The 26,897-nt window shown below is 48.2% G+C and overlaps 1 protein-coding gene across 3 annotated transcripts in view; it reads left to right on the plus strand.

Annotated features, from left to right (window-relative positions):
- MYO18B (myosin XVIIIB) overlaps positions 1 to 26,897 on the plus strand; it is a 385,232-nt gene that overhangs the window by 86,319 nt on the left and 272,016 nt on the right. For all 3 annotated transcript variants that reach the window (XR_014002918.1, XM_081174521.1, XM_081174522.1), the window contains one exon: positions 10,517 to 10,661. Coding sequence is in view for 2 of the 3 variants with exons in the window: in XM_081174521.1 (XP_081030647.1) it covers positions 10,517 to 10,661 (145 nt within the window). In the remaining variant the exon portion in view is untranslated. The remainder of the gene's footprint in view (positions 1 to 10,516; positions 10,662 to 26,897) is intronic.

Here is a 26,897-nt window from a genome sequence, read left to right on the forward strand (position 1 = left end):
CATACCTATGCATACCCTGGAGAGGTGTTGCTGCCAGACAAGGGGCTCACTTCATATAAGGCGGCTTCCAATGTTCCCACTCCCAGCCAGTGGCATCCCTCTTTCTGTTGGTGGAAGACCAAATGCTTGGATCCAAGTAGCTGGCTTCTACAGGGTCAGGTTTTATTTAGTTAGAAAGGATTTTGTTCTCCCCAATTGCATGTGTGATGCAAAGAAAAAGTAAGATGACCTGACCTCCTGAGGCCGGGAGTTCCATAGGCAGGGCACCACCGTGGGAAAAAGCCCTCTCACCTCTTGCCGTCAATCTTGCCTCAGAAGTAGGGCTGTAGGATGGTCATTGTTTTCTATTCTGTCCTGTATTTGTCACAGTCAGTGACTCTCCAAGGATTCTGACAGAAGTCTTGTCCCTTCAGCAGCCCCACTGTCAGGGAGTCTTGATAACAAACGAGTGTAGTTAATTTTTTTAAAAAAGATTTACAGTGGTGCCCCGCAAGACGAATGCCTCACAAGACGAAAAACTCGCTAGACGAAAGGGTTTTCCGTTTTTGCATTGCTTCGCTAGACAAATTTTCCTATGAGCTTGCTTCGCAAGACGAAAACGTCTTGCGCTTTTTTTTTAAAGCCGCTTGAAGAGGCGCAGTTGCGATGGACTGTGCTTCGCAAGACGAAAAACATCGCAATATGAAAAGACTCGCGGAACGAATTCTTTTCGTCTTGCGAGGCACCACTGTATTGCAAAAACAAAGTTCACCGGAGTGGTGATCACAGCCGTCTGTTCATAAATCAAAGATGTCCCTTTCTAAGGAGGGTGTTTCCGGTGAGACCAGAAACAGCTTAACTTCCTCTTGTGACGTATTCTGTCTTGAAGACCCCCCCATATGCCTAGACCGTGGGCTAAGGGGGTCAGCTCCCACCCCTTCCTCATTCTCTGAGAGTATACTTCCGTGGTTTTTCCCGCTCTCTGAGCTGCTTCCGTTTCTAGCTCCTGCATTTTATCCTTCACTGGCGCACTGGCACTGCTGCCAACTTTCCGAAATGCTATCAGTTGGCATTCCTAAGGGAGGGGGAGTTCGCTATGGGCTATAATCCTCCTGTCTTGCAATTAATCCTCACTTTTCCTGGTTCCTTTCTTCACTAGGAGCTGCAAACTTCCCTTGAGGGCTGGCTCATTTATGACACCTACGAATTGAGAGACCCCCATAAACTACAGACCCTTCTAGGGGGCAAACTTCTGCATGCAAATGGGAATTCCCACCCCCCTGCCCACTGTAATATTGGCTCCCACCTTGTAGACAAAGCCTAGGTGGTCGCCACTGCCATCCTCAGAAGGTGAAGAAAGAGGGATATTTTTAAATCCTGGATCGGATTTGGTCCAGAGCACTCCTTGTCCCCAATTGCGCAGTATAACATTTCTCTAGTGTGCTGTGTTCTGTCCGGCTCTTTCGTTATATAAGCCAGGCCTGTTCGGGAGCAGTATTCTATGCTATGTAAGCATAGAAGCAAATGGGCATGCATTTCCATGCACTTAAATGTACTTACTCTTGCGTGTGAATGTGCTGAATCTACAGAGTGAAATCCTGCTCCCCTGTCAGCAGGAGATGGTGGTTGGAACATATGGAGAAACACCCATTTCCTCTCCAGGTCCTGGAAATAGTGCCAGCAATTTAGGGAAGGGAACACTGGAAGCAGCCTTACATGGAGGGCTCATCCACACTTAGCTTTGCACTGCATTTCTCAGAAGTCAGAGCATTGGTCCACCAAGCTCAGTACTGTCTACACTGACTGGCAGCAGTTCTAGCAGCTCTCTAAGGCAGGGGTCCCCAAACTTTTTAAACAGGGGGCCGGCTCACTGTCCCTCAGGGCTGGACTATAGTTTGAAAAAAATATGAACAAATTCCTATGCACACTGCACATATTTTATTTGTAGTGCACAAAAAACAGGAAAAACAATACAATATTTGAAATGAAGAACAATTTTAATCAACATAAACTTATAAGTATTTCAATGGGAAGTATGGGCCTGCTTTTGGCTAATGAGATGGTCAATATCACCAATGTTCGTCCCTACAACCCAGCCTACACATGGATCTCCCTCACTCCCATGGCCCAGTCTATGTGCAGGCCTTTCATGCCCCCATGCACAGCGGAAGGCAAGCCAAACCTGCGGCCGAAGCTGGCAAGCTTCCCTGCAAGCATCTGTCCTCCAGCAACTCCGGGCATCTTCCTCTCCTGACCTCGGGCAGGCCGGATCCAGGACTGTGGCGGGACACATCCAGCCTGCGGGCTGTAGTTTGGGGATCCCTGCTCTAAGGTTTCAGGCAAGATTCTCTCCCAACCCTACCTGGAGATGCTGGGCATTGAACCTGGGAGCTTCTGTTTGCAATGCAGATACTCGGTCACGGAGCTATGGTGCTTCCTAATGGGAAGGTCTTTTGTGAACAGTAGGATCCTCCCACCACAACTGGTGCCCTCCAGATGTTTTCGACTGCAGCTCTCATCTGCCCCTGTCAGCATGGCCATATGATGCTGGGGCTGATGGGAATTCTATTCCAGAACACTTGGGCCAAAGCTTGGATCTTCAGTGGGTGGGTCTGCGGCCACAGCTGACAGAAGGTGGCTCACAACAACTGTCCTAGGACCAGCTAAGAGGAGAGTCCACAAATTCATGTTTGAATGAAAGCTATACCACATCAATTTCTAAAAATGAGTTGGTAGTTTAAAAATATTCTTATAAAGAAATAAGCGTGGGTTCCAGGTCTGAAAAAGTTTAAGGTGTTGTTTTCTGCATTTGAAGTTTGTGAGCTTGGGAAAAATGGATTGCAGATGGGTTTCATGTAAGGTCCAACATATTCCTCCATTATCTAGCTGACAATTTCATTTCCCAGAAGTTGGAAGAAGCAACAAGGGAATCATCTATCTCGGACCTGGTCCTCACCCACAGTCAGTGGCGGAGCAACATGCTGCAACCCCCGGACTGGAGAACAGGCAGGGGCGTGGCTGGCGCACGTCCCGAGGTTGCATGGCATGTGGCGCATGTCCCAGGGTGTGGCGGCCGTGATGGCACCCTTTCCCCAAATGGTACCTGGTGCAGTGCGCTCCCCCCGCCCCCCTCCGTACACCAGTACTGACCTAACCCAAAGAGAACTTGTTAATGGTTCCTCTTCATCCTGGAAAAATGTTACAAGTTGGGTGCTGCAGGGTTCTGTCTTGGGACTGTTGTTCAATGTCTTTATAAATGACTTGGATCATTAACTGTGTATTGACAAATGTACTTTTTTCTGACTGACGGTCGAATAAAAAGGTTGATGATGACTTGGATGAAGGAATTGAGGGGATGCTCATCAAATGTGCAGATTGCACATTTGATGAGCATCCCCTGAGAGGGGTGGCTAATGCCGTAGAAGAAAGAACTGGGATTCAAAATGACCTTAACAGATTGGAGAATGGGGCCCAGGCTAACAAAATGAATTTCAATAGGGACAAATGTAAGGTTCTCCACTTAGGCAGGAAGAACCAGATGCATAAATGGGGGGGTCACCTGGCTTACTAGCAGTAAATGTGAAAGGAACTTAACATGAGTCAACAGTGTGATGCAGCTGCAAAAAAGAAAGAAAGCTAATGTCATCGTAGGCTGCATCAACAGTAGAGTGTCCCAATCAAGGGAAGTAATAGTCCCACTCTATTCTGCCTTGGTGAGACCACACCTGGAATACTGTGTCCAATTCTGGGCACCACAATTTAAGAAAGACATTGACAAGCTGGAAAGTGTGCAGAGGCGGGCAACCAAGATCATAGAATCATAGAATCATAGAGTTGGAAGAGACCACAAGGGCCATCGAGTCCAACCCCCTGCCAAGCAGGAAACACCATCAGAGCACTCCTGACATATGGTTGTCAAGCCTCTGCTTAAAGACCTCCAAAGTAGGAGACTCCACCACACTCCTTGGCAGCAAATTCCACTGTCGAACAGCTCTTACTGTCAGGAAGTTCTTCCTAATGTTTAGGTGGAATCTTCTTTCTTGTAGTTTGGATCCATTGCTCCGTGTCCGCTTCTCTGGAGCAGCAGAAAACAACCTTTCTCCCTCCTCTATGTGACATCCTTTTATATATTTGAACATGGCTATCATATCACCCCTTAACCTCCTCTTCTCCAGGCTAAACATGCCCAGCTCCCTTAGCCGTTCCTCATAAGGCATCGTTTCCAGGCCTTTGACCATTTTGGTTGCCCTCCTCTGGACACGTTCCAGTTTGTCAGTGTCCTTCTTGAATTGTGGTGCCCAGAACTGGACACAGTACTCCAGGTGTGGTCTGACCAGAGCAGAATACAGTGGCACTATTACTTCCCTTGATCTAGATGCTATACTCCTATTGATGCAGCCCAGAATTGCATTGGCTTTTTTAGCTGCCGCGTCACACTGTTGGCTCATGTCAAGTTTGTGGTCAACCAAGACTCCTAGATCCTTTTCACATGTACTGCTCTCAAGCCAGGTGTCACCCATCTTGTATTTGTGCCTCTCATTTTTTTTGCCCAAGTGCAATACTTTACATTTCTCCCTGTTAAAATTCATTTTGTTTGTTTTTGCCCAGTTCTCTAATCTGTCAAGGTCGTTTTGAAGTGTGATCCTGTCCTCTGGGGTGTTAGCCACCCCTCCCAGTTTGGTGTCATCTGCAAATTTGATCAGGATGCCCTTGAGTCCATCATCCAAGTCGTTGATAAAGATGTTAAATAAGACCGGGCCCAAGACAGAACCCTGTGGCACCCCACTAGTCACTCTTCTCCAGGATGAAGAGGAACCATTGATGAGCACCCTTTGGGTTCGGTCAGTCAGCCAGTTACAAATCCACTGAGTGGTAGCAGAGTCAAGACCGCATTTTACCAGCTTCTTTACAAGAATATCATGGGGCACCTTGTCAAATGCCTTACTGAAATCAAGGTAGGCTATATCCACTGAGTTCCCTTCATCTACCAGGCTTGTAATTCTGTCAAAAAATGAGATCAGGTTAGTCTGACATGACTTATTTTTCAGAAATCCATGCTGACTATTGGTGATCACAGCATTCCTTTCTAGGTGCTCACAGACTGTTTGCTTAATGATCTGCTCCAGAATCTTCCCTGCTATTGATGTCAGACTGACTGGGCGGTAATTATTTGGGTCCTCTCTTTTCCCCTTTTTGAAAATAGGGACAACATTTGCCCTCCTCCAGTCTGCCGGGACTTCGCCTGTTCTCCAGGAATTCTCAAAGATGACTGCCAGTGGTTCTGAGATCACATCTGCCAGTTCTTTTAATACTCTTGGATGCAGTTCATCTGGCCCTGGAGACTTGAATACATCTAAACTAGCCAAATATTCTTGTACTGTCTCCTTAGTTATTCTGGGCTGTGTTTCCTTTGCTGAATCATTTGCTCCAAATTCTTCAGGTCGGGCATTGTTTTCTTTATCAGAGAAGACTGAGGCAAAGAAGGCATTGAGGAGTTCAGCCCTTTCTGTGTCCCCTGTTTGCATTTCACCATCTTCTCCTCTGAGTGACCCCACTGTTTCTTTGTTCTTCCTTTTGCTACGAACATACCCATAAAAGCCTTTTTTGTTGCTTTTAACCTCTCTAGCAAGCCTGAGTTCATTCTGTGCTTTAGCTTTTCTGACTTTGTGTCTACACGTGCTGGCTATTTGTTTGAATTCCTCTTTGGTGGTTTCCCCCCTTTTCCATTTTTTGTACACATCCTTTTTTAATCTTAATTCAGTTAAAAGTTCTTTAGATAGCCACCCTGGCTTCTTTAGGCACCTTCCATGTTTCCGTCTCATTGGTATTGCCTGACGTTGTGTTTTTACTATCTCTCTCTTAACAAACTCCCAGCCATCATGAACTCCCTTTCCTTTTAGTATTGCTGTCCATGGGATCTCACCCAGCACTTCCCTAAGTTTTATGAAGTCGGCTTTCTTAAAGTCAAGAAATTGAGTCCTAGTATGCTTGGCTGCTCCTTTCCGCTGTATAGTAAACTTCAGAAGAGCATGATCACTCGCGCCTAATGATCCTTCCACTTCTACCCCACTAACCAGGTCATCAACATTGGTTAGGACCAGATCTAAAATGGCTGTTCCTCTTGTTGCTTCTCCCACTTTCTGGACAATGAAGTTGATAAAGGGTCTGGAAACCAAGCCTTATGAGGAACGGTTGAAGGAGCTGAGTATTCTTAGCCTGGAAAAGAGGAGACAGAGATTTCATAGCCATCTTCAAATATCTCAAGGGAATGTTCTTCCTTGGCAGGTAGTGGACTCTTCTTCCTTGGAGGTTTTTAAACAGAGGTTGGATGGTCATCTGTCATGGATGCTTTAGCTGAGATTCCTGCATTGCAGGGGGTTGCACTAGAGGACCCTTGGGGCTCCCTTCCAACTCTCCAGTTCTGTGATTCTATGTCTGAACAGGCCAGTGTCAGTTGCAGATTTGGAGAATTCAAGTTTCAGGTGGAGTCAGGCTGCCAGGCGAGGCTTACCTTCCCCCTCTCTGTGGATAACAGCATGAAGCAAAAGCAGTCTTTTGCCGCAGTAGAGAGGTTTATTGAACACAGCACAAACATAGCGTCCATTCTTATTGTGCAGGTGCTCCCAATTAAGTTTCTCCCACTTCCCTCTAGTTACTTCCATCTTCCTGTCTCCTCACCACGTGATCCCTTCACCACTGAGCCTTCTGAGAGGCTGCCCTATCTGGTGGCCTGGCTCTCGGGCTCATGGGAAGCACACTTTCTAGTAAGGGAGATTCAAACAGCTCTCTCTCTTCCCGTTCCTCTCCCCTTGGTTGCTCTTCTCCTAGCTCCGTCCAACTGTCAGTTCCCAAACTGTGTCCTTCCATGAACTATTGCTCTGGGTTGATAATATCCTCCTGCTCCAGAGGAGCTTCAGGATTAGGCCCTTGTGCAGAGAGAGAGGGGGCTCACACCATTCTTCCTCAGAGCAATACCCTTCAGTCTGGTTCCTGACATCTGGTTTTTTTTTTCCCACATGTGAAGATTTTAATTGTCTCCCTGGCACATTTGATGTCAGCGTCTGATTGTTCACAGGGAAGAAATAGGGAAGGTGAGAGATTAGTGATGCAAATATGCACTTTGGCCAATGTAGGCTCCAATCTGCATCCCATTTATGCCAGAGCTGCTTTGAGCTTCCCTGCGGAGTGAAATGACTGGCTTGTGCCAGGACTCCTTCAGTTTTTTTCTGTTATCATTGAGTCTGCTGCTGTCAACACCCTCTGTGTGTCTGGGCTGGGCGACCCACCTTGAACTTGTGCTGTTAGCACTTTCCACCAGAGCCCAATTCATTCTGCTGACTTGTGCAGAAACACTGAGTGGAGGATTTTGTGTGTCTGGAGGGACACTGCAGTGGGGGAGGCAGACTCTAAGCACCACTGCATGAAGAATCCCCCTGAAAGGCTGTGTCCTTGCACGTTTCCTTGCTTGGCTGTAGAGAAATGCGCAAGAATGGAAGGCAAACTACAAGGACACATAACGAGGGTTACAGTGGCTCTCTTAGGCAGGCAGGGAAGATGGGGGAAGGGGTGAGCACTCCCAGCTATTGTAGGTCTCCCTTTCCCAGATACTTCCTGACCCCCACCCCAACTGAAGTTTCCACAGGAGGCAGTGATGGGACATGGCCACAAATTTGGATGGCTTTAAAAGTGGATTCGACAAATTTATGGAGGAGAGGGTCTTGCTCTGCCCTCACAGTCAGAAGCAGCCATGCTTGTGGGTTTCCCATTGTCATCTGGCTGGCCACTGTGAGAACAGGATGCTGGACTAGGTGGGCCATGTTCCAGCAGGTGGGCCTGTTCCAGCAGACTATTCTTTGGTTATTACATTATTATTCCTTGGAAGCCACCCAGTGGCAGAGATTTAGAGAGGAGCCTTGCTGCTTGTGTCTATGCCTCTACTGCCAAAGGCACACAGCCAACTAACCTGCAAATCTGGAGGAGTGAGGCATCAGGTCTTTCAGCAGGCAATGCTCTCAACCCCCAAAACAAAACAGAGGTGTGTCACTGAAAGTAGCTGGAGTGAGTGCCAAGCCAGGAATCATGCTTCTTTTCAAACCATGTTCTGAAGTTTGTTTCATGATCAGAACAATCCTCTCAAGTGATTGTTTTCACCCTGCTTTAAAAGCAACACTTCAAAGAATGGCTCAAAAAAATAAATACACAAAAAAAACCTTAGCAAAACAGGATTCCCAATGAAATGGTCTGCCTCACAGCCAGAGGCTCTACTCCAAGGAAGCACTGAGGAGGACTGTGACAGATTGGAGCTTTGCTGTGTGTTCTCTGATCTGGTGACACATGCTGTCTGTTGAAGTTGAATGGGGAGGGGCCCTTAGATGTCTGAAAGAGTTCTGGGACTTGCTGGTTAATGGGATTTTCTGCCGTCCTCAGCGGATGCTCAGCCCTTCTGTCTATTCCAGCTGTAGTGTTTCAGAAAGTTGCTTTGAGCCAAACACACTCCCCTTTGAAAGCTTCAAGATCTCAAGTCTCAAATGTTTGGTAGCCAAGAGCATGGCTTAATTAGAACTGGAAACACTATTGAAAAGGTTTACTTTTCAAATACATTTAAGTAGGAATTACTCAGCCTTGGAGAAGCCCCTTCCTTGGGTCTCTGTCACTCACCTGTGACTGTCAGAGTCACTCACCTGTCGGTCACTCATCCATTCTGAATGGGTAGAAAGAAGCACAGAGCTATGACATACAGAGAGGCATCAGGCAACCTCACTGGAGGAGGACTGGTGATTCTGGCCATGTATCTGAGTCAGTAATCACAACGCAGAGAATTGCCAGAGTTAGAATTAATCATCCTAGCAGAGACTGCTTGGAAGTAAGGAATTCAACAACAATCAATCATGCAGAGATGCAACGGAGAACCTTTTCTGAAATTAGAAAAAGCTGCCCAGTGCTGGGGAATGACCCCAGTCATGTCCAGTGTGGGAGAGACATGGCAGGATTAACCACCCTGTGCTCTTTCAGCAACTTTGTCTGTGGTCAAGAGCTGTAGGTGCTCATCAAATGGAAGCCCTACTTCCATCTACTGCTCTGAAGTAGGGTCATCTCTGCCTCCAGGTTTTCAACTTTTATGCATATCTTCTGAAAATGCACAAACCTTTTCTCTTGTATGAATGATGCCAGGTTTTAGCTCACTGGTTCCTTTATTTTATCCAGTTTTCTGTTTGGAATCTTAATGGCTCCCCCTTTGTAAAAGCCTTTCCTCATAAAAGTGGATAAGGCAAAAGAGGAGACCCATATATTGTAGGTGCCTTGGAGGGGTCATGTTTGCCTCCACACAACCATGTGCAGAAGAGTCATGGTTGCTCCTGACAGGGGCAGCCTTTGACACCACCACCACCTCCCCAGGAGAACACAAAGCTAGCGTATTTAGTAATGAGAATATTTTGTCTCCCCAAATACCGGTAGTCTTGCCACTTGTAATGTTTTTATTGGGAGGAGGAATAAGGAATTGCACCTCCTCCCAACTGCTTAGCCCAGCCATACTGAATTCTGTCTGTTGATCACACTCAAACACAACAAGGGACTAGGGATGGAGGAGAAATGTGATTCAATTTGCATTTAAAGGCAAACCTACTTAATTTGCACTTCCCAAAACAAAATGAGTACTGAAGTGCAGCCATTGTTTGAAATCCACACTTGCTGAATTTTGCAAGGTTGTCCTCCAGTCAAGCCATGTGTCCAGAAATGCATGTATTAGGGAAATAACATACAAAAATGTATTAAATTAATTTAAATTGTTTTACAAAAATACATTAGGCAAGTTTTACATACAAACTATGTGCATGTTATGAGAAATTTGCACTAAAAATGCTGGTGATTTTTTCTTTTAATTGCAAACTGATGTGGGAATGTGGCAAAATATTTTTAAGGTGACATGGAAATGAGGAGAGCTAAACTTAAGACATGGGTATAGCCAAGGAGGGGCAGATCCAAAAATATTATTGAAAAGCATTGAAAGTACTCAATTATCTGAGGTTCTGCTCCCCCTCAGCAGAAGCCTGGCCCCCACAATGTCTTATTTATGGTGTATTTTTGCCTGTGACTTAAGAAACTGAAACTGAAAGATTCTACTATCCTTACAAGGGAAGTAACTAGGCGCTATCTCTCATTCAGTTCTGTAGCTTGGGGGTTCCTTCTACTGGACCCTTCGCCAACCTGGGGCTGGAAGCTGCAGGAGGGGAGGAGAGGGCTCTTGAGCTTGGGTCCTGCTCATGGGTTTCCCTTTGGGGCATTCACTGTGGGAGCAGGATCCTGAATTAGATGGGTCATTGGCCTGACCCAGCGGGTTTTTCTTAGTTTCCTATGTTCACATGCTGGTTTAAGAATAATCAATGTAGGTGATGTATTTTGGAGAGGCTCTGGCCCTGTCGGGTTCTTTATAAGGGTGCTTTGTATGCTGCCATTCTTTCTGAAGGCATCTTGGTATCTCTGGTCCCAACCCATGCCCTCATGCCATAGACCTGGCTGTTCCTTTCTCTCCTTGCAGGCTGAAGAGAAGCAGAAGGCCTCAGCTGCATTTGCTCAGCTCCAGGCTGCCATGGAGATCCTGGGAATTGTGGTGGAGGAGCAGAAGGCCATCTGGCGAGTTTTGGCTGCTATCTACCACCTGGGTGCTGCAGGGGCTTGCAAAGGTAAAACTAACGGCTGGCAAAGGTGGCATTTTGGGCTGGGTGGTTCTACAAGGAGACTGCTGTGCTGGATCCATCTGCTGCAGCCTGAGAAAGGAGATGATGGAGATGTCCCTGTCTCTCATCTCTGCTTTGTAGGCTGCATGGTGCAGCATTTCAGAAAATCAAGCCATCTGCCTGGGCTCATTTGTCTGAATTCCCTGCCCCCTTTTAGCCTATCCTTCTAGGAGCATTACAGAAAGTCAATGGATCTCAGTTCAGCCTCTCTGCTTGAGAGGCTGCTGTTTTCATATAATGCTGGTCTTGCACAAGGCCTGCTCTTGGAGATCCCTGGAGTGGGAGGAGAGCCAGAGAAAGTGCAAGACCCTCCAATATGTGTTCTGTCTGAGCCAACAAGCAGAGTGTGCCACCCACTGCAAAGTTGGCAAAATGTTAAGCCACTTGCTATCTTACATAGAACCATAGAATTGTAGAGGGCTGCCTCATGGAAACAAGCCTGTTTTTTGCTGCTCCAGAGAGTGGTACCCGAACCAACAGATTCAAATAACAAAAGAGGACATTCTGATTAAACTGGGAAGAACGTTCTGAAGATAAGAGCAATTTAACGGTGGAACAGACTCCTTGGAGGGTTTTAAACAGAGGTTGGATGGCCATCTGGCATGGATACTTCAGTTGAGATTCCTGCATTGCAGGGGGTTGGACTAAATGACCCTTGGGGAGGCCCTTCCAACTTTACAATGCTATGATTTCCTCAACACCCCTCAGCCTCCCGGGCTGCTCACACTTCCTGATCTGAATATGCCTCCTAGTAGGAGTTCCCTTATTGTGGCTTTCCCTGGGCTTTGAAGAGTGGTTGCCTAGGAAAGCTGCAGAATGCAAATCCATGGGGTGATAATTTTAGAATGAGAGAAGGGACTCTCACAGCCACCCCTTGGGTCCCTTAAAATTAAAATGTGGGCTAAATATTCAGCACAACAGTAGTCCAAGAGGATAGCAAAATCATACAAGGATCATGAAAGTGTATTATCAGAGATGGCTACAAGCAATGCTTCTGTTCCAGAGGCAGAGTCATGTGCTGCCTATGCACTGGTGGAGGAAGAGGGGATGGAGGGAGTGTACCGCCCCCGGCAGAGCAATCCCAGTGGGGTTCCATCGTGGTTGCTGCCCCCGCCCACACTGGGCACCCCACCCCCACAGGCGGCATACCGCGCCCCCAGGACGCGTGCCAGCCCTGCCCCCGCCTGCTCTCTGCCCTCAGTGCCGGAGCATGAATCTCTGCCACTGTGCCTATTCACTTGTTTATCCATCTGGCTCCATTTTGAATTTGCACCCTCAGCCTTCATTAACATTTTATTATGGTAATGAACAGAGTTGAGTCTGATACTGCTGGCTCCTCTATCAGCTCCTACCCATCAGTCTCCCAGGTGCCATCAACACTGCCTGGCCTTGCAACTGTATTTTATTTTCTTCTGATTATGATTTGGTGTTGCTGTGTCTGAATTATAGCAAGAAGAATCTTCAGTGGAAGTTGTGCTTGTGAAGACTTTATTTAAATGCAGAGAAAGTGAGAGTGGGGAGGGCATTAAGGAGGGAGAAGGTGGTGCTCTTCATAATTTTTTTAAAGATGTGCTCTAACCTAAAGGCAGCTCCTGGTGATTTATGTACTTTGGATTCTAAGCACTTTGGGACTGCGGTGTTGCAAAATCAGCTGGGGGGCATTTATATACATCTCTGTAGCATGTCACAGCACCATTAATCAACTATAATTATTTTAAAATTAGGAAAGTTCACTGCTTAGGATGATGTCCTTCACCTGCCAAATGCTTAATACCAGAGTTTCCTGAAGATAGTATGAAATATCCAGGAATTTTTGTGAGGCTCTGGGTTCAGTTCTGGAATCAAGCCTTTGATACCCTGTCTAAGGCAACATTTGATAGCAGTGGCTTGTTGATTTCTAAACAGAGGATCACTTCATTGCTCTGTAATGCTTCATTCCAGATTTTTGAAGATTACTTGGGAATTGCAAAGAGTGTGATTGCATCCCCATGTTCCTGCTTTTTTATTGCTGTAATTGTCACATGATAGTTTGGTGATTATGGGTGACACACTGCATGGAGATTTCCCTTGCATTTTGAATAGTTGGAGCTTGGTTTCCAATAGTAAAATTACCACTAAAGTTCATGGGTTATTACTAAGGTGGTGGTTGCTGCTGCGGCTTCTGCTTCTTCTCCAGCTCATTGCACACAGCTCTTTACAACAAAAGGGAAAGGTCTTATCAGTGGCCATCAGTTGAATGCAACCTGCCCATTCTGTCCATGGCCAACGCTTAGGCCACATTCAAGTCATACCTTTAAAGCACTATGATACCTCTTTAAACAGTCATGTTTCACCCAAAGGATTATGGGAGCTGTAGTCTGTTAAGGGTGCTGAGCATTGTCAGGAGCCCCCTATACCCCTCCCAGAACTACAGTTCTCAGAGTTTCCTGGGAAGAGGGATTGATTGTATAGCTACTCTGGGAACTGTAGGGGAACTGGGAGGGTAGGGAGGAACTGGGAGGGTAGGGGAGGAAGTTTCAGACATACGTAGGTGAGTTCATCTCTGTTATAATCTTTTCCAGCAAGGTCACATCAGGAAAAGTTTGATTCTCGCGAAAGTAGCTTGACTAGGCCAGATACTTCCTAGTTTATATCTTTACCATATTGCGGGCAACGGAAGGGTGTTGTCTCTGCAAAATAATGAAGTTCTGTGAGGGGATACGAATCTCCTGACAGCTCTGAGCATCCTTAACAAACTACAGCTCCCAGGAAGCCATGACTGTCTGGAGTGGTGTCATAGTGCTTTAAGTGTATGCTGTGGGCACAGGAGCTGAGTAGACCTTTGCTCCCCAAAAGATGCCTTGTGATTGTGCCTTCTGTGTTGCAGCTCTGAGCTTCCCATCAGGGTCCACTGCCATCTCCTGAGGTCCGAAGAGGGAGCATCAGGGATCAAGAGAGGGCTCAGAATGTGGTCAGGGTGGTTTTCGGTGGTGGTAAGAACAGCCAAGGTGGTTCAGGCTGCCTTGTGGGGCTTCTGAAGGTTCTTCCAGGTCCTCATTTGTTCTCTGTGGGGTTTCTTGCCTCTTTCATACAGGAGGTCTCCATGAGATCTGGCCTAGGCAGAATCTTGGCCTGTTTGGAAGAACTGAATACCAGGCTGCTTCAAGACCAGCTATTTAGTGAGGCACATCCTGCTTCATTCAATCACTTTACAGGGCATCCACATGTCTGCACAAAATCTGACATTTTCAGGGGTTTGGGAGTGGAAAAATAAATAGCTCTTGTCTCTCTTCTTTCAGCAGCTCACCCTTTGCTCCAAAAATCGATTCTGTTGCCAAAGGGAATCAAAGGACTCACAGATTTTAAAATGGATCAAAGCAAAATAGAAGTGGACTGAGAGAGAAAAAGTTGAATTAGTTCCTATAACTCCAGTCCTCCGCTCTTCCTGCATTCAGTGGTATTCTTGTCAGGGACTTTTTTATTGATGTATTTGTTTGTTTGTTTTTTTGTTTATTAAACTTATATCCCAAAGTTGCCCAAGGCAGCAAACGTGATAAAATGATAAAAACCTCTTAAAAACAGACCATTCCAGTAGAGATGCAGACTGGGAAATATCTAATCTTAAAAGGCTTGTTGGAAGAGGAAGGTCTTCAACTGGTACCTCTCCAGTCATAGAATCACAAAATTGTAGAGTCGTCTAGTCCAAGCTCCTGCAATGCAGGAATCACGGCTAAATGTAATATTCAAGGGAAGGGCATTCCAAAGGCCAGGTGCCACAAAACTAAAGGTCCGACTCCTGTATTTTGCAGAACAGACCTCTTAATAAGAGGGTATCTGCAGCAGGCCTTCTCCTGCAGAACACAGTGATTGACAGTTGGGGGCGGGTCTAAAACCCTAGGTGCCTAGGGTCAAAACGATCCCTTTGAGTAGTTGTCGAAGCCAGCCTTTGACAATCTTTGGGGTTGGCTAATTTGGGTAGCCAACCCCAAAGATCGAAGTCTGAAAGTCCTTCATGTTGAATGTCACTGAGCCTCCCTGCCAATTCGTTTATGTTATTTAAGTGTCCGGTGATGTTCAAGGATTGGTCAGTCACATATGTGCAACATTTGGCGCCTATCAAAGCACAGGTCCCCTCTTGACTTGACAATAAAAAGTCTGTAGCAATCCTCGTTTGTAACCTACCTCAGAGAACTCAGATACCAAAGAATCTGTTATCTGAGTGGCTTCTTGCATGAACTTCAGGAGGATGTCGGTGAGTCTGAGAATATCAACGTGGTTAGATCCAGCTCCGTAAGCAGGGAACAGTGCCCGAGCCACAGTCTCTCCATTGGCAGCGATGTCGGAGAGATCTGACAGGTCCTTTGGTTCCCTTTTATTCCTCTGTCTCCCAGGTAGTAGATGCGGGGTGACCCTAATCCCAGGGACAATGTATCCGACAAAGCAGGACCCAGACATGTGTGGGCTTATCCAGGTGTATGCCCGGTGTCTGCACACCCAGAACAAGCCACTGAGGAACGATTCCATTCTGCCAGATGCAAAGGGCTGCAATAGCATAAGGTCCAAGTGTTGTGGCTTCCAAGTGGGTTGGTGGCCAATTGCATTGGCCCAGGCGAGGGTGAGGTTTGGAAAGGTCTGGGAACGCGTTGGGTTAGTGACAGTCACTTGTCCTGTGGCTAGAATCTCGAGGTTGACATTGCAGGTGCTAGTTCCGATAGAGGTCCCTTCTCCGGTGAAGCGGCGACAGAGGGGTCCCTTGGTAGGACCTGTGAGGTACAGATATTGGTGGGTAAGGTTTAAAGCGGTTAAGTTCCAGGAGGCAACATCTCCGGAATGGTATTGTTCCAGTGTTATGGCTACTGGAACTAGCGGAAGACTTTGCTGGAGGTGGCTGGGTGCGTGGGCACAGATCCAACAGTTCAGGTAGGGAGTTTCTTTAGCCACCTGGCTAAGAAGTTTGATGTAAGAGTTCTGCTCCCAGGACGAAAGGAGATCTTCTCCAGGGAAGGAGAGGTCTGTGCCAAGCTGCCGGGGTGCGATGCCAACTGGGTATAGTGGGTCAGTGGTATTCAGGAGCCGCCTGTCCTTAGCAATCCCGCCACATCTCAAAGGACCAGCGTTGTCCCACACAGGGGTGTGGGAGGGGTGTATAGGATGGTGCCAACCCTCCAGGTACTCTGCCCCTCTCCAGTCGTGAGTGAGTCCAAGGTTCCATAGGCAACAGAATCGCCTTAGGCGGAGACCTTGTAGTTAGGGTTTTCGTGGCTCAGGGGTCATAAAAAGGCATTGGAAACCAAAGATCAAATTTTCGGAAGGGTGGTGTGAGTCTATGTACACGTGTGTAGCCCCTCCGGCTTCGATTTTGGTCCAGTTCGGATTTCTAGAGATCTCTCCTTGGCCATAAAGTAGGTAAGTCCCATTGTTGCATCTCAGGCAGTAATACTGATGGTTGAGAGTGAGGACGGCTGACCCTATACGTTGGAGATTTTGGTCTCGTATAAAGAGTTCCCAGTACTAGTTATTGGTAAGTCTGGGTACTAATGAATGGTGCAACAGAGTCAGTGACTCAGGGAGACAGAAGTCAAAGTCCCCCATTCAGTCAGGGTTGGATTTCCCCCCAGATTCGATACTGTGAAAGTCCAAGAAATGGTAGTTTGTTTGTAATCCAGTGCAGTGGCTCGACGCGAAAGCGGAGATCCTGGTCAGGGAGGAGAGGATAAAAAGGGTGGGGAATAATTCCATGTTTGGCAACGGGGTAGTAAACCGGATGAACGGAGGGCTGGGTTGGCGCTCGGAAACAAGGAGTTGAGCGATGAAGCGGTGAGCTGTCAGTGGAGCTGTCAGTGAAGCTGTCAAACGGAGCTTTGAAGGAAAGCGACTAAGCGATGAGCTGTCAGTGGAGCTGTCAGCTGAGCTGTCAAACGGAGTGCTGAAGGAAAGCGACTAAGCGATGAGCTGTCAGTGGATCTGTCAGTTGAGCTGTCAAATGGAGCGCTGAAGGAAAGCGACGAAGTGATGAGCTGTCAGTGGAGCTGTCAGTTGAGCTGTCAAATGGAGCACTGAAGGAAAATGATGAAGCAATGAGCTGTCAGTGGAGCTGTCAGTTGAGCTGTCAGTTGAGCTGTCAAACACGTTTGAGGCGTAGTTTAATGGCGGTTGTGTCCGGGACAACTTCGGAGGTCCAGATGGGCTTGGAGGTGGTATCTGGTCCGGTCTGTTGGGCTCGATCCTGACCCTGATCTGGTCCGGTCTGTTGGGCCCGATCCTGACCCCGATCTGGTCCGGTCTGTTGGGCCCGATCCTGACCCCGATCTGGTCTGGTCTGTTGTTCCTCGTCCTCATTGATGTAGGAGGTTGCGGCGGGAGGCAGGGCATCAAAGATGTAGTCCTCTCCCTGGCTCTCCTGCGCCTCCTGGGGCGGTGGTGTTGCCTTGCACCTAGTGTGATGTAGTCAGGCGTTCTTTTCTCCCACCTTCACAGCTGTAGGCGAGGTTAGAAGTACTTGGTACGGGCCCTCCCAGGCAGGTTGAAGGGGCAGCTTCTGGTACACTTTAGCCAGGATCCAGTCCCCCAGGTGGAAGGAGTGTGCTGGGACGTTGATTGGTAGATTCTGTCCCTCTATGGCAGCATACTTGTGGAGATGTTGTAGCTGTTTTTGGAGCTGAATGACATAATTAGTAAGTTCTGCTTCCCCCACCTCAAGTTCCAAGAGGGGAAATAAAGTGTTATAAACAGAGGGAGGGGGTCTCCCAAACAGAAGTTCAAAGGGGGACAGTTTTAACGGTCCAGTGGGGGCACTCTGAATATTATGGAGAACTAGTGGGAGCGCATTTACCCATTTTAGTCCGGTGGTACTACAAAGTTTCCCTAGTTGTACCTTTACCTCTTGATTCATGTGCTCTACTTGTCCTGATGAGGCTGGGTGGTAGGGTGTATGGAGTTCCCACTTTGGAGCTCGGGCCATCTGTTGGACTACCTCCGCAGTAAAGTGGGTTCCCCTGTCACTGTCCAGTCGACGGGGTACTCCATACCAGGGAATGATATCTTGTAAAAGGGCCCTGGCGAGTACTGAAGCGGTTGCCTTCTTGCAAGGGAATCCCTCCACCCAGGAGGAGAATTTGTCCACTATGATTAGGGCATGTTTGAACCCCTGACACTGGGGTAAGTCGATGAAATCCAGCTGTAAACTCTCAAAGGGAACAAAAGCCCAAGGCCTGGCTCCTGGGGTCTTTTAGGCTCCCGTTTGGGGTTGAAGTTTTGGCATGTTACGCAATTCTTTGAGGCTGCTGTGGCTGCAGCCGCTATCCCTGGAGCATACCAGCACCTTTGGACATGGTCTATTAGTCTTCCCTTTCCCCAATGAGTCTGTTGGTGGAGGACCCTCACAAATTTTGGAGTCCAGGCTTTTGGCATGACGGTTCTGCTGTCTGGGAGGAGCCAGACGCCATCCGTTTTGTTGGCTCCCATGGATTCCCACATTGTTTCTTCCTCTTCAGTGGCCGATTGGTACATTTGTTTGAAGTCAATGTCGGCAGGGAGTTGTATACCTTGGAACTCAGTCTCATCCTCTGGGGGATGTAGTGAGGCCATTTGGGCTGCCCTGTCAGCTTGCCTGTTACCCTTGGAGACTGAGTCCCTCCCCTTTGTATGTGCTTTGCAATGGACGATGGCTATTGCTTTGGGCATGTGGATGGCTGTTAGTAACCTTTCCACTAGGGCTGCGTGGGAGATCTGAGAACCAGCTTCGGTCAGGAAGCCCCTTCGGAGCCATATCTGACCAGTTGTGTGTACTAGTTGTATGTACTAGTCCGAAGCAATATTTGCTGTCAGTGTAAATGGTTGTCCTTCTTCCTTCACTAAGCTCACAAGCCCTTATGAGGGCAATTAACTCTGCCATCTGGGCACTATATTGAGGGTTTATAGGGTTGGCTTCTAAGACTTCGAAGTCAGAGACTACGGCATATCCAGTCTTCCTTTCCCCGTTTATGACTTTGGAATTGCCGTCTGTGTAGAGTATTAGATCAGGGTTTTCTAGAGGGAGGTGGTCTAAATCTTCTCGGGGTTTCTCAGCTTGGCAGACTATCTTTGTACAATCATGGTGCAGGGTGCCATCATCTGGGAGGGGTAGTAGGGTTGCTGGGTTTAGGGAGTTGACCCGTTTAATAGTGACATTGGATGGAGTTAACAGGAGGGCTTCATAATGGTTTAGATGTGGGTTCAAGAAGTGGTGGCAGCCCCTTAGAGTTAGAAGGGTTGAGACCGCGTGGGGAACATGGATTGTGATCTTATGTCTCAACACTGTCTCTTGAGCCTTTTGAAGGAGGAGTGCAGCGGCAGCAATGGCTCTCAAGCAGCTCACTGCTCCCTTTGCAGTATTGAGTTGTAGACTGTAATATGCCACTGGCCTTTCTTGATCTCGGAAGGGCTGGGTAAGAACTCCTGAGGCTACCCCCATTTGTTCATGAATGAATAGGTTGAAAGGGATGCGATAGTCCGGGAGGCCCAAGGCGGGGGCAGATCATAATTCCCTCTTAAGGCGTTCAAAGGTGTTACAGGCTTCCTCTCCCCAAACCAGTTCATCAGGATGATCTTGGCGGGTCATAGTGGACTGGGGTTTAGTTTTTTCGCTGTAGCCGGCAATCCAAGCTCGGCAGAAGCCTGCCATACCAAGGAAGCCTGGCAATTGTCTCTTTGTTTTGGGGAGGGGAATTTGGTGACTGCCTCTATTCTGTCAGTTCTAGGCTTCGGGTGCCTATCCTCAGGATATGTCCGAGGTATTTTACTTCCTGCTTGCAGTATTGCAGCTTCTTAGGGGACACTTCGTGTCCTTTATATGCTAGCTCAAGAAGGAGGTGTTCTGTGTCTAATTTACACGCCTCCTCGCTGGTAGAACATATTAAAATGTCATCTACATACAGGACTTCCGGGTTGGCGCCATCACCGAATGGCAGACTCCCTCCGAGCTTCGGAGGGAGTCTGCTCGGCAGGGGCTGGGTCCTACCGCGCCGGCGACGCGGGGACCCTTAAAAACCACGGGCACGGAGCCCGTGGACATGGGGACTCGGCTGGCACCGCTAGCGCCCTCCCGACTCGTGAAGGAGCCTTTTTAAAGGCTTCGGATCGGGTGCCGGGGAGTGGCGTGGTGCTTTGAGTCTACCGCTTCCCCTGCCGAGCGCAGCCGCATGCCATTCGACGGAGAGCACTGGCTTCTTCCATTGGAAATTCGGACTATCAACAACAACCCGTGAGTAATTGGGAAACCGGGTACAAAAGGAGAAAAAAAGAATTTTTTTTCGGATTCGGCACGAGTGGGGGTGATCTAAAAAGGAAGTCAGTCCCCCCCCCCTGATTGTAAACATTCTAAAACAAGGACTGGGTAACCAAGATCGTAAGAGAAGTTTATTGCTGATAAAAATCATTAATTCCACGATGGGAAATTACAAGAATTGTGCTGGAGGAGAAGAGTGGAGGGTGAGAGGGAAAATGCAACCCCCCCCCCCGGGAACCGGGGCGATTCGTAGAGCCTGGCGAAGAGAGACGGAGACTTTGACAGCTGTCAAAGTAGCTGTCAAAGCTGGAGAATATAAAGAGGACTTTGTTACAAGGATTTTGCTGGCTAATTCTGTTACAATTTGACATAATATGGATATAAACTGTCGGAAAATAAGGAACAACAATTTGACTTTTGGATTAGAGGATACAAAGTTACTACAATCCCCCTAGAGGGGTTTCGGGACATTACAAGTGGTCGTACATGGAAAATTACTTTGGGATTCGTACAGGACTTATCTTCTGGGAAAGCTGCAAAACTGAAATACTATTTTGTCTACAGAGGTGTTTACATTAAAAGGAGACAATAGAATTTTCTATTGAAGAAAGGAAGGGACTGGACGTAAGTTTTTGTTCCTGAACAACAAACCTCTGTAGAGATACTGGATCTCGGAATAAGAACGTTTTAGCAGCTGAACAAGACAAGAAACCTGAGAAAGTAAGGAATAAAAAGAACAAAGGACTAACGACGACACGGAAAGAACAATGGGAGGAGCAACAAAGACCAAGGAAATTAAAGGCCTCTATTAGACTGGATTTTTGAAGTTAAACATCATTAAAATAAACAAATTAAAAGAAAACCGGCAAGGTGGAATGGGAAAAAATCTGGCCATGGACTTGAGACCTCCAGGCTGACAACATATAGACTGATGGACATGGGGAATTCAAACCGGGGAAGGGAGGGGGGAGTTTTGGAATCCAAAGGCTTTGTAACCAACTTTTTGAATCTTCTTATATTTTTTATTTTCTATTTCTTTATATAACTTTTGTATATCATGGTATTTTGATCTGACATGTTTTTTTAAAAAAGGGAATTCGTGGAAGGAAATTGGGGCAGATCTTGGGGGGAAATCTTTTTTCTTTCTCTGTTAAGGATGAGGGGCGATGGTAAGATTGTATAATTTAAATTGGTTAATGGGTTAAACATATTAAGTTTTAAACTGGGAGTGAGAGCTTGTGGAACCAAATTAATGAAAGGGGAATATAGTCGGGAGGGGGAGGAGGGAGTCCTAGAAAGAAGGTAATGAAAGTAAGGTTTTAAATATATTTCTATCTTTTCTGTCTTTTCTTTTCTGTTATATTTCTATATTATTGGAAACTCTAATAAATATGATTTTTTTTAAAAAAAATGTCATCTACATACAGCAGATAGGTAGACCAGGCAGATGTACATCCTGTAAATCCTGGTGTAATATTGCAGAAAATATAGCGGGCGATTCCACATAACCCTGGGGTAGTCTGGTCCAGGTTAGTTGACTAGGTCCCCAGGTGAAGGCGAAGAGGAATTGACTCTCAGGGGCTAGAGGGATACTGAAGAATGCAGAGCATAGATCTGCAGCGCTGTACCATGTAGTTCCTGCCGGGATTGCATTTAGAAGGTGTCATGGGCTCAGGGACTGAGCCACAGGGGAAGGAGGAGATGGAGAGCGAAGGGGAACAATCTGAGGGGAGTTCAGGAGGGTATGCCAGTGATCAGAGAGATTCCATGAGTCTCTCCAGCGAATCAGAGGATTCCCAGAAGGAGGCCCCCAAAGGCAGGGCAAGGGGGGCCAGTGGGGAGTCTCCAAGCGGCAGCTGGAAATCAGGGGTAGCTTCCCCACCAGAGCGTAGCGGGGGGGGAAGAATCCCAAGGGTTAAAACAAGAGCCTCCTGCAGGAGGAGAGAGTGAGGCTGGACTGACCACGCCTCCGTCAGAGAGTGGAGGGGCGGAGGGAAGAGCAGGTCCGGCCAGCCTCCCTGAAGGAGAAAGCAGTGGGGGGAGCAGTGTAGCCGTTAGGAGGAAAGTAGGCAGCTGGGCGCACGCGCCAAGTTCAAATGTGGAGGCGCGCGGGCCAGCAGAAAACCCGGATTGGGAGCCAGGTCCTAAAGCCCGCCGGAAGGGTGGGGAGGAGTCAGAAGAATCCGCCTCCAAAGAAAGTAGGAAGGAGGTAACCCCAGAGGGCAGGAGGACCCGGAGGAGAAAGGAGCTGAAGGAGGAGAGAAAAAGGTGGAGCAAGGCTCGGGTCTTGAACTGGTGTATGGGCGGGGAGGAGTCAGACGGAGCTTCGCCGGTCTAAGGACTCAGACGTAGCGCTGCGCGCCACGGATGTCAAACCAACAATGAACCACAATAAAGACTTTTGTTTATAAAGAGCAACTGGCGTTGGTCCTCTGTGAGCTAGGACCTGAGGCAGCGCTGACAGAAGGGAATTTGGGTTGCCCACCACTGGGTGGTGTGGTATCACAAATTGGTTGACGAATCTCAGGTCCTGAACAAAACGGTAACAAACTGGGGCCCCTTCCCCCAAAGGTTTTTTGATGGGGAGTACGGGGGTGTACAGGGTGACGCGCAAGGAACCAGAATCCCCTTTTCAACAAAATCCTCAATCATAGGCGTCAATCCTTCTATGGCTTTCTTTGGTAAAGGGTATTGTTTAGTGCAAGGGAAAGGAAGGTCTGTTCTGTAAGTAATCTTAACCAGGGTAGCCAATTTTAGAAGTCCTACTGAAGTGGACTCAGTACCCCATAGCCAAGGGGGCATTTCATTCTCTAGATCAGGAGGGAGGTCCGGAAATTGGCGTTCCAATTTAGCATCTTGCACTATTCCTTGGAAGGTGGGAACGGACTCTTCAGGCATGTATAGATATATGCCATCTCCCGAACACTTTATTGTGGCATTTAATTTGCAAAGTAAGTCTCTGCCAAGGAGGTTTACTAGGCTGCTAGTTAAGAGTAAGGTGTGTTCCGCCAGCAAGGGACTGACCTTAGCTGGGTGGAAGAGCGGACAAGTGTGGGGTATGCCGTCCAGCCCCATGACCTTTCTGGTCTCTGATCCAGGTTCCAGGTGGCTATTTGCTAAAGTTGAATACGTGGCTCCCATATCTAGTAAATGTTCATAGGGATGCCCGTCGATTTCAATCGTGCAAATGGGGTCTTCCGGTGATAGCGCAAGGACGGGGCAGATGGCTTGGGTTTGGTCGGGATCCCCTCTTAATTGTCAATAAGGTTCTCCATCTCACATCATTATGTCGCGAGGAGGTGGTGGGTATTCTGGTGGGTGCATGGGTGGAGCAGTAGCGTTGGTCCAATGGGAGTTGGGTGGATTTAAGGTGGCCATTTGAGATCTCATGTTCTGTTGGGGCCGGTGATTCTGGGGTGGTGGGAGTGGAGGTGCTTGCGGACCATAGGATGCAGTAGGTTGGCCCCCATATCCTTGGGTTGTATTAGTACGGGTTGGGAAAGGGGCATAGCTGTTATTTCTCTCATAAGGAGACCTGAATTCCTATCCTCCATAGGCTCCTGTGTTGAGGTATGGGCAGAACTTTTTTATGTGCCCTTCTTCTTGGCAATTATAGCATCCTCCTGTAGTGGGGCCCCATGGTCTGAATGCGCTAGGGGGTCCTCCTCCCTGGGACCCTCTTCCTCTCCCGGTGCTTTCTCAGCTTCATTAAAGAGGGTGTTTAGAAGTACATGAACGTCTGGCCAGGTGGGTTTGTGGGTTGAGAAGATGGCACTAACTTGATGGTGGCACTTGTCTGGGTCATCTCTCAAGGAGGGCATTTGGTTCGACCATGTGACTAGGTCTGCAGTATAAAAGGGTTGGTGCGTGTATACCATCCGGGGGGGGGTGTCCATTGGGCTCTAGAGGTGGGATCGGTAGAGCCCTTAAAGGCATCTGAACCACTGCTTGGCTAGAGGTTCCCAGTGGCTCTACTGGTTCTTCTAATTGAATGAGGTTCTCTGGCGCGGCGCCCTTTTTCACCTTGGCTTGCTGGCGAGTAAGTATTTGGCTAGTGCCGCCCCCCCCCGCTCCTCCCCCCCTTGATTCCATGTCCGTATCTGAGTCATTATTTGGGGCAGATGGTGGTAATAGAAGGGAATCAGGGCTTGTTCGATAGAATCATCTGTGGGGTGTCCCTCGTAGGGGGAGCAAGGGCTGTTTTCTGGGCTTTAGCAGGGGCACCTGCAAAGAGGGGGCTCCATGAGGAGCCCAAGGTAACCCCCTAACAGCCTTGAAGGTGGTTAGGTATTCTAGCTGACGGGGCTTTTCTTCCATCAAGTGCTTTCTTAGATTGTTTAAACGGTCTTCGTTAAAAGAACCCCCCAGCGGCCAGCGCAACTCAGGTTTCACGGAGGCTGTACTGGCGGACCAGGATTCTCTGCAGAGGTCCTCCAACTTCTGTCTGGACAATACTTTATGGCCTGGTATTGACTTCCAGTAAGTTAAGACAAATTCAAGGAGAGGAGACAGGGTCCCTCTGGGACTGGGATGTCTTCCGTGAAGCCTTCCTCCCAGAGGAAGCCCGCTCATTTTTGGAAGCCTGGGTACCCATTTTCTTAGTTCACGTGTGTCTGGGATAAAGAGGGGAGAAAGAAAAGGGGGTTGGTAAGGATTTCGGGTAACCTATACAGGGGTTTCTCTGATTCTTCTATCTTCCATTGCCTAACAATTTAGTGGTTTTTTTTTTTTTTTTTTTTTTTTTTTTTTTTTTAGCCCTAGCTATCTGGTTTCCTCCCCAGACCCTCGGCACTCGTTCTTTCCTTTTTCTTATTCCTCACTCTGCCAAACGTTTCCTCACTCTGCCAAATCCTGTTTCCTCAGTCTGCCAAATCCTGCCCAGTTCCTCCTAGGCTATCCCTCCTGGCAACCTCCTACCTATCATCACAAACTTGAGGAAAAGGGATGTTATGCAGTGTGGTGACAGCTCAGGCGACCCCTGGATAGAGTTTTTGAACTGGAATATCCCCCTTGCTTTCAGAAGCGAGCTCACGCACGATACACGTGTTATGTGGCACGACTGGTGCAGCTGCGGTAAGGATAGAAAGATAGTCCCTTCCAACCCCCTGGGCGGCTGGCTGGAAGATCATAAAAAGAGCTCCAACCCCTTGCTTTCAATGAGATGCCCGTTGCGGTGAGGTGGGTGTTTAAGCCGGTCCTCTCCGTCTTACTTCCGGGCTCTCGATTGGTGCGGCTGGCTGGAGTGTTTAAGACAAAGAGATAGAGCTCAGAACCCCCGTTTTGGGTCAAGCATAGAATCATAGAAGCAGTGGTCCTCTGTCTCTCTCACTAACCGGACCAAGAGGAAGGTAAGAAAGAACGATAGATAAGAGGGCAGAGAATTAAGTTGCCAGGAGATTACCACCCCCCTTCCCACCAGTGCACTGGATTTTAACTTATACTCACATGCCTTCAGCTGTGATCCCGGGATTGTTGAATAAGCCGGCCAGATCTCTCTTTGCTCCCCGGCTGAACCCCTTGAGGCTGGTCAATTACCGCCCTGAAGATGACCAGGGGTCCAGAGGGATCTTCCCAGGCAAAACGGCCCGGTGCCGACTGAAGACTTCGGGGCTCCCGGTCAGCAACACGGGAGAACCGCAGCCCCACATTGGGCGCCAAACTGTTACAGAAAATCTAGGTGCGAGGCTGCTCTGCCACCTAGCTCGTCGGACTGAGTCTGCAGGTCCCTGTGGAACAAAAGGAGCGCAGCCAGAGACTGGAGCAATTTAGAGAAGATCCATGTTTATTGCTGTCAGAGCTGCTTCCAGATCCTAGCTCACAGAGGATCACACTAGCCAGCAATCATTAAGTAAAAGTCTTTATTGAGTTACAGTTTCCATTCTCAAGCTGCTGCGTGCAACTCTACGTCTAGTGGTTAGATCGGCGAAGCTCCGTCTGAGTCTCCGCCCCTTGTGCACCAACTTAATATCCTAGCCCTGCTCCACCTTTTCCGCCTGACTGTTCTCCTCTGGGTCCCTCTGCCCCCCGGGGTCTCTTCCTTCCGGGATTCTTCTGACGCCGACCCCCCGGAACCTCCTGTCTCCTTGCGCCGGGCTTTAGGACCTGGCTCCCTTTCCGGGCTGCCTACTGCGTCACTTTCCTGTGCATTTGAACTTGGCGCGCGCGCCCAACCTTCCACTTTCCGTCTGACCGTTTTTTCGCTCCCCGATGGAGGTGTGGCCACTCCTGACTCGTGCCCTCCCCCCTGTTGTGAGCTGCCAGCGCTTGATCCCTGGCGCCCTTCCTCTTCCCTGCTCTCTGGCGGTGACGCTGGTCCCGATCTCCAACTGCTCTCCTCTGAGTCCCCTCTGGCTCTATCTTCCTGGGGTGTCCCCCTAGGCTCCCCCCTTGCCCTGGCCACTGGTGCTCCTTTCTGTGAATCTTCTGATTCACTGGAAAGACTCGGAGATCTCGGGTCGTCGTCATCCCTCATCTTTTCTTCTGCCTCCTCCCCCTCGCTCTCTGTTTCCTCCCTTGCCCTTGCCTCTGCTCCTGAACCCCTGACAATTGCGCAACAGGTTCAAGGTAAGATTGACGGAGTGTCAAGAACTTTTAAAACTTCCCACCATTACCCCAGATACAGTTCAAAAGCATCATCACTACATCATTGCTACATCATGATTATATCAGGAAAGGGGTGGGTTATACAGGATTAACATATGGGTAAAGGAGGGGGAAACATGCAGAGCGGAGCATGTATTGAAAGGCACATTTTATGTACCGATGATTAGAGAACAATAGGGTCTTAGTTTATATAGTCTAGGGGCACAGGGAGAAAAGGGGCACTTTTATTTCAGGGCTTGAGTTTTGTGTTGTGCTTGGTGTGACACAATGGAGGGGTTGGGGGGTCTCTGCAGGGCAGAGTGCCCTCGAGGTCATCGCCTCGAACCCTCCACAGG

This window comes from Podarcis bocagei (genome assembly GCF_964188305.1).
Source record: "Podarcis bocagei genome assembly, chromosome: 16".
In the NCBI taxonomy this organism is placed as follows: Eukaryota; Metazoa; Chordata; class Lepidosauria; order Squamata; family Lacertidae; genus Podarcis; species Podarcis bocagei.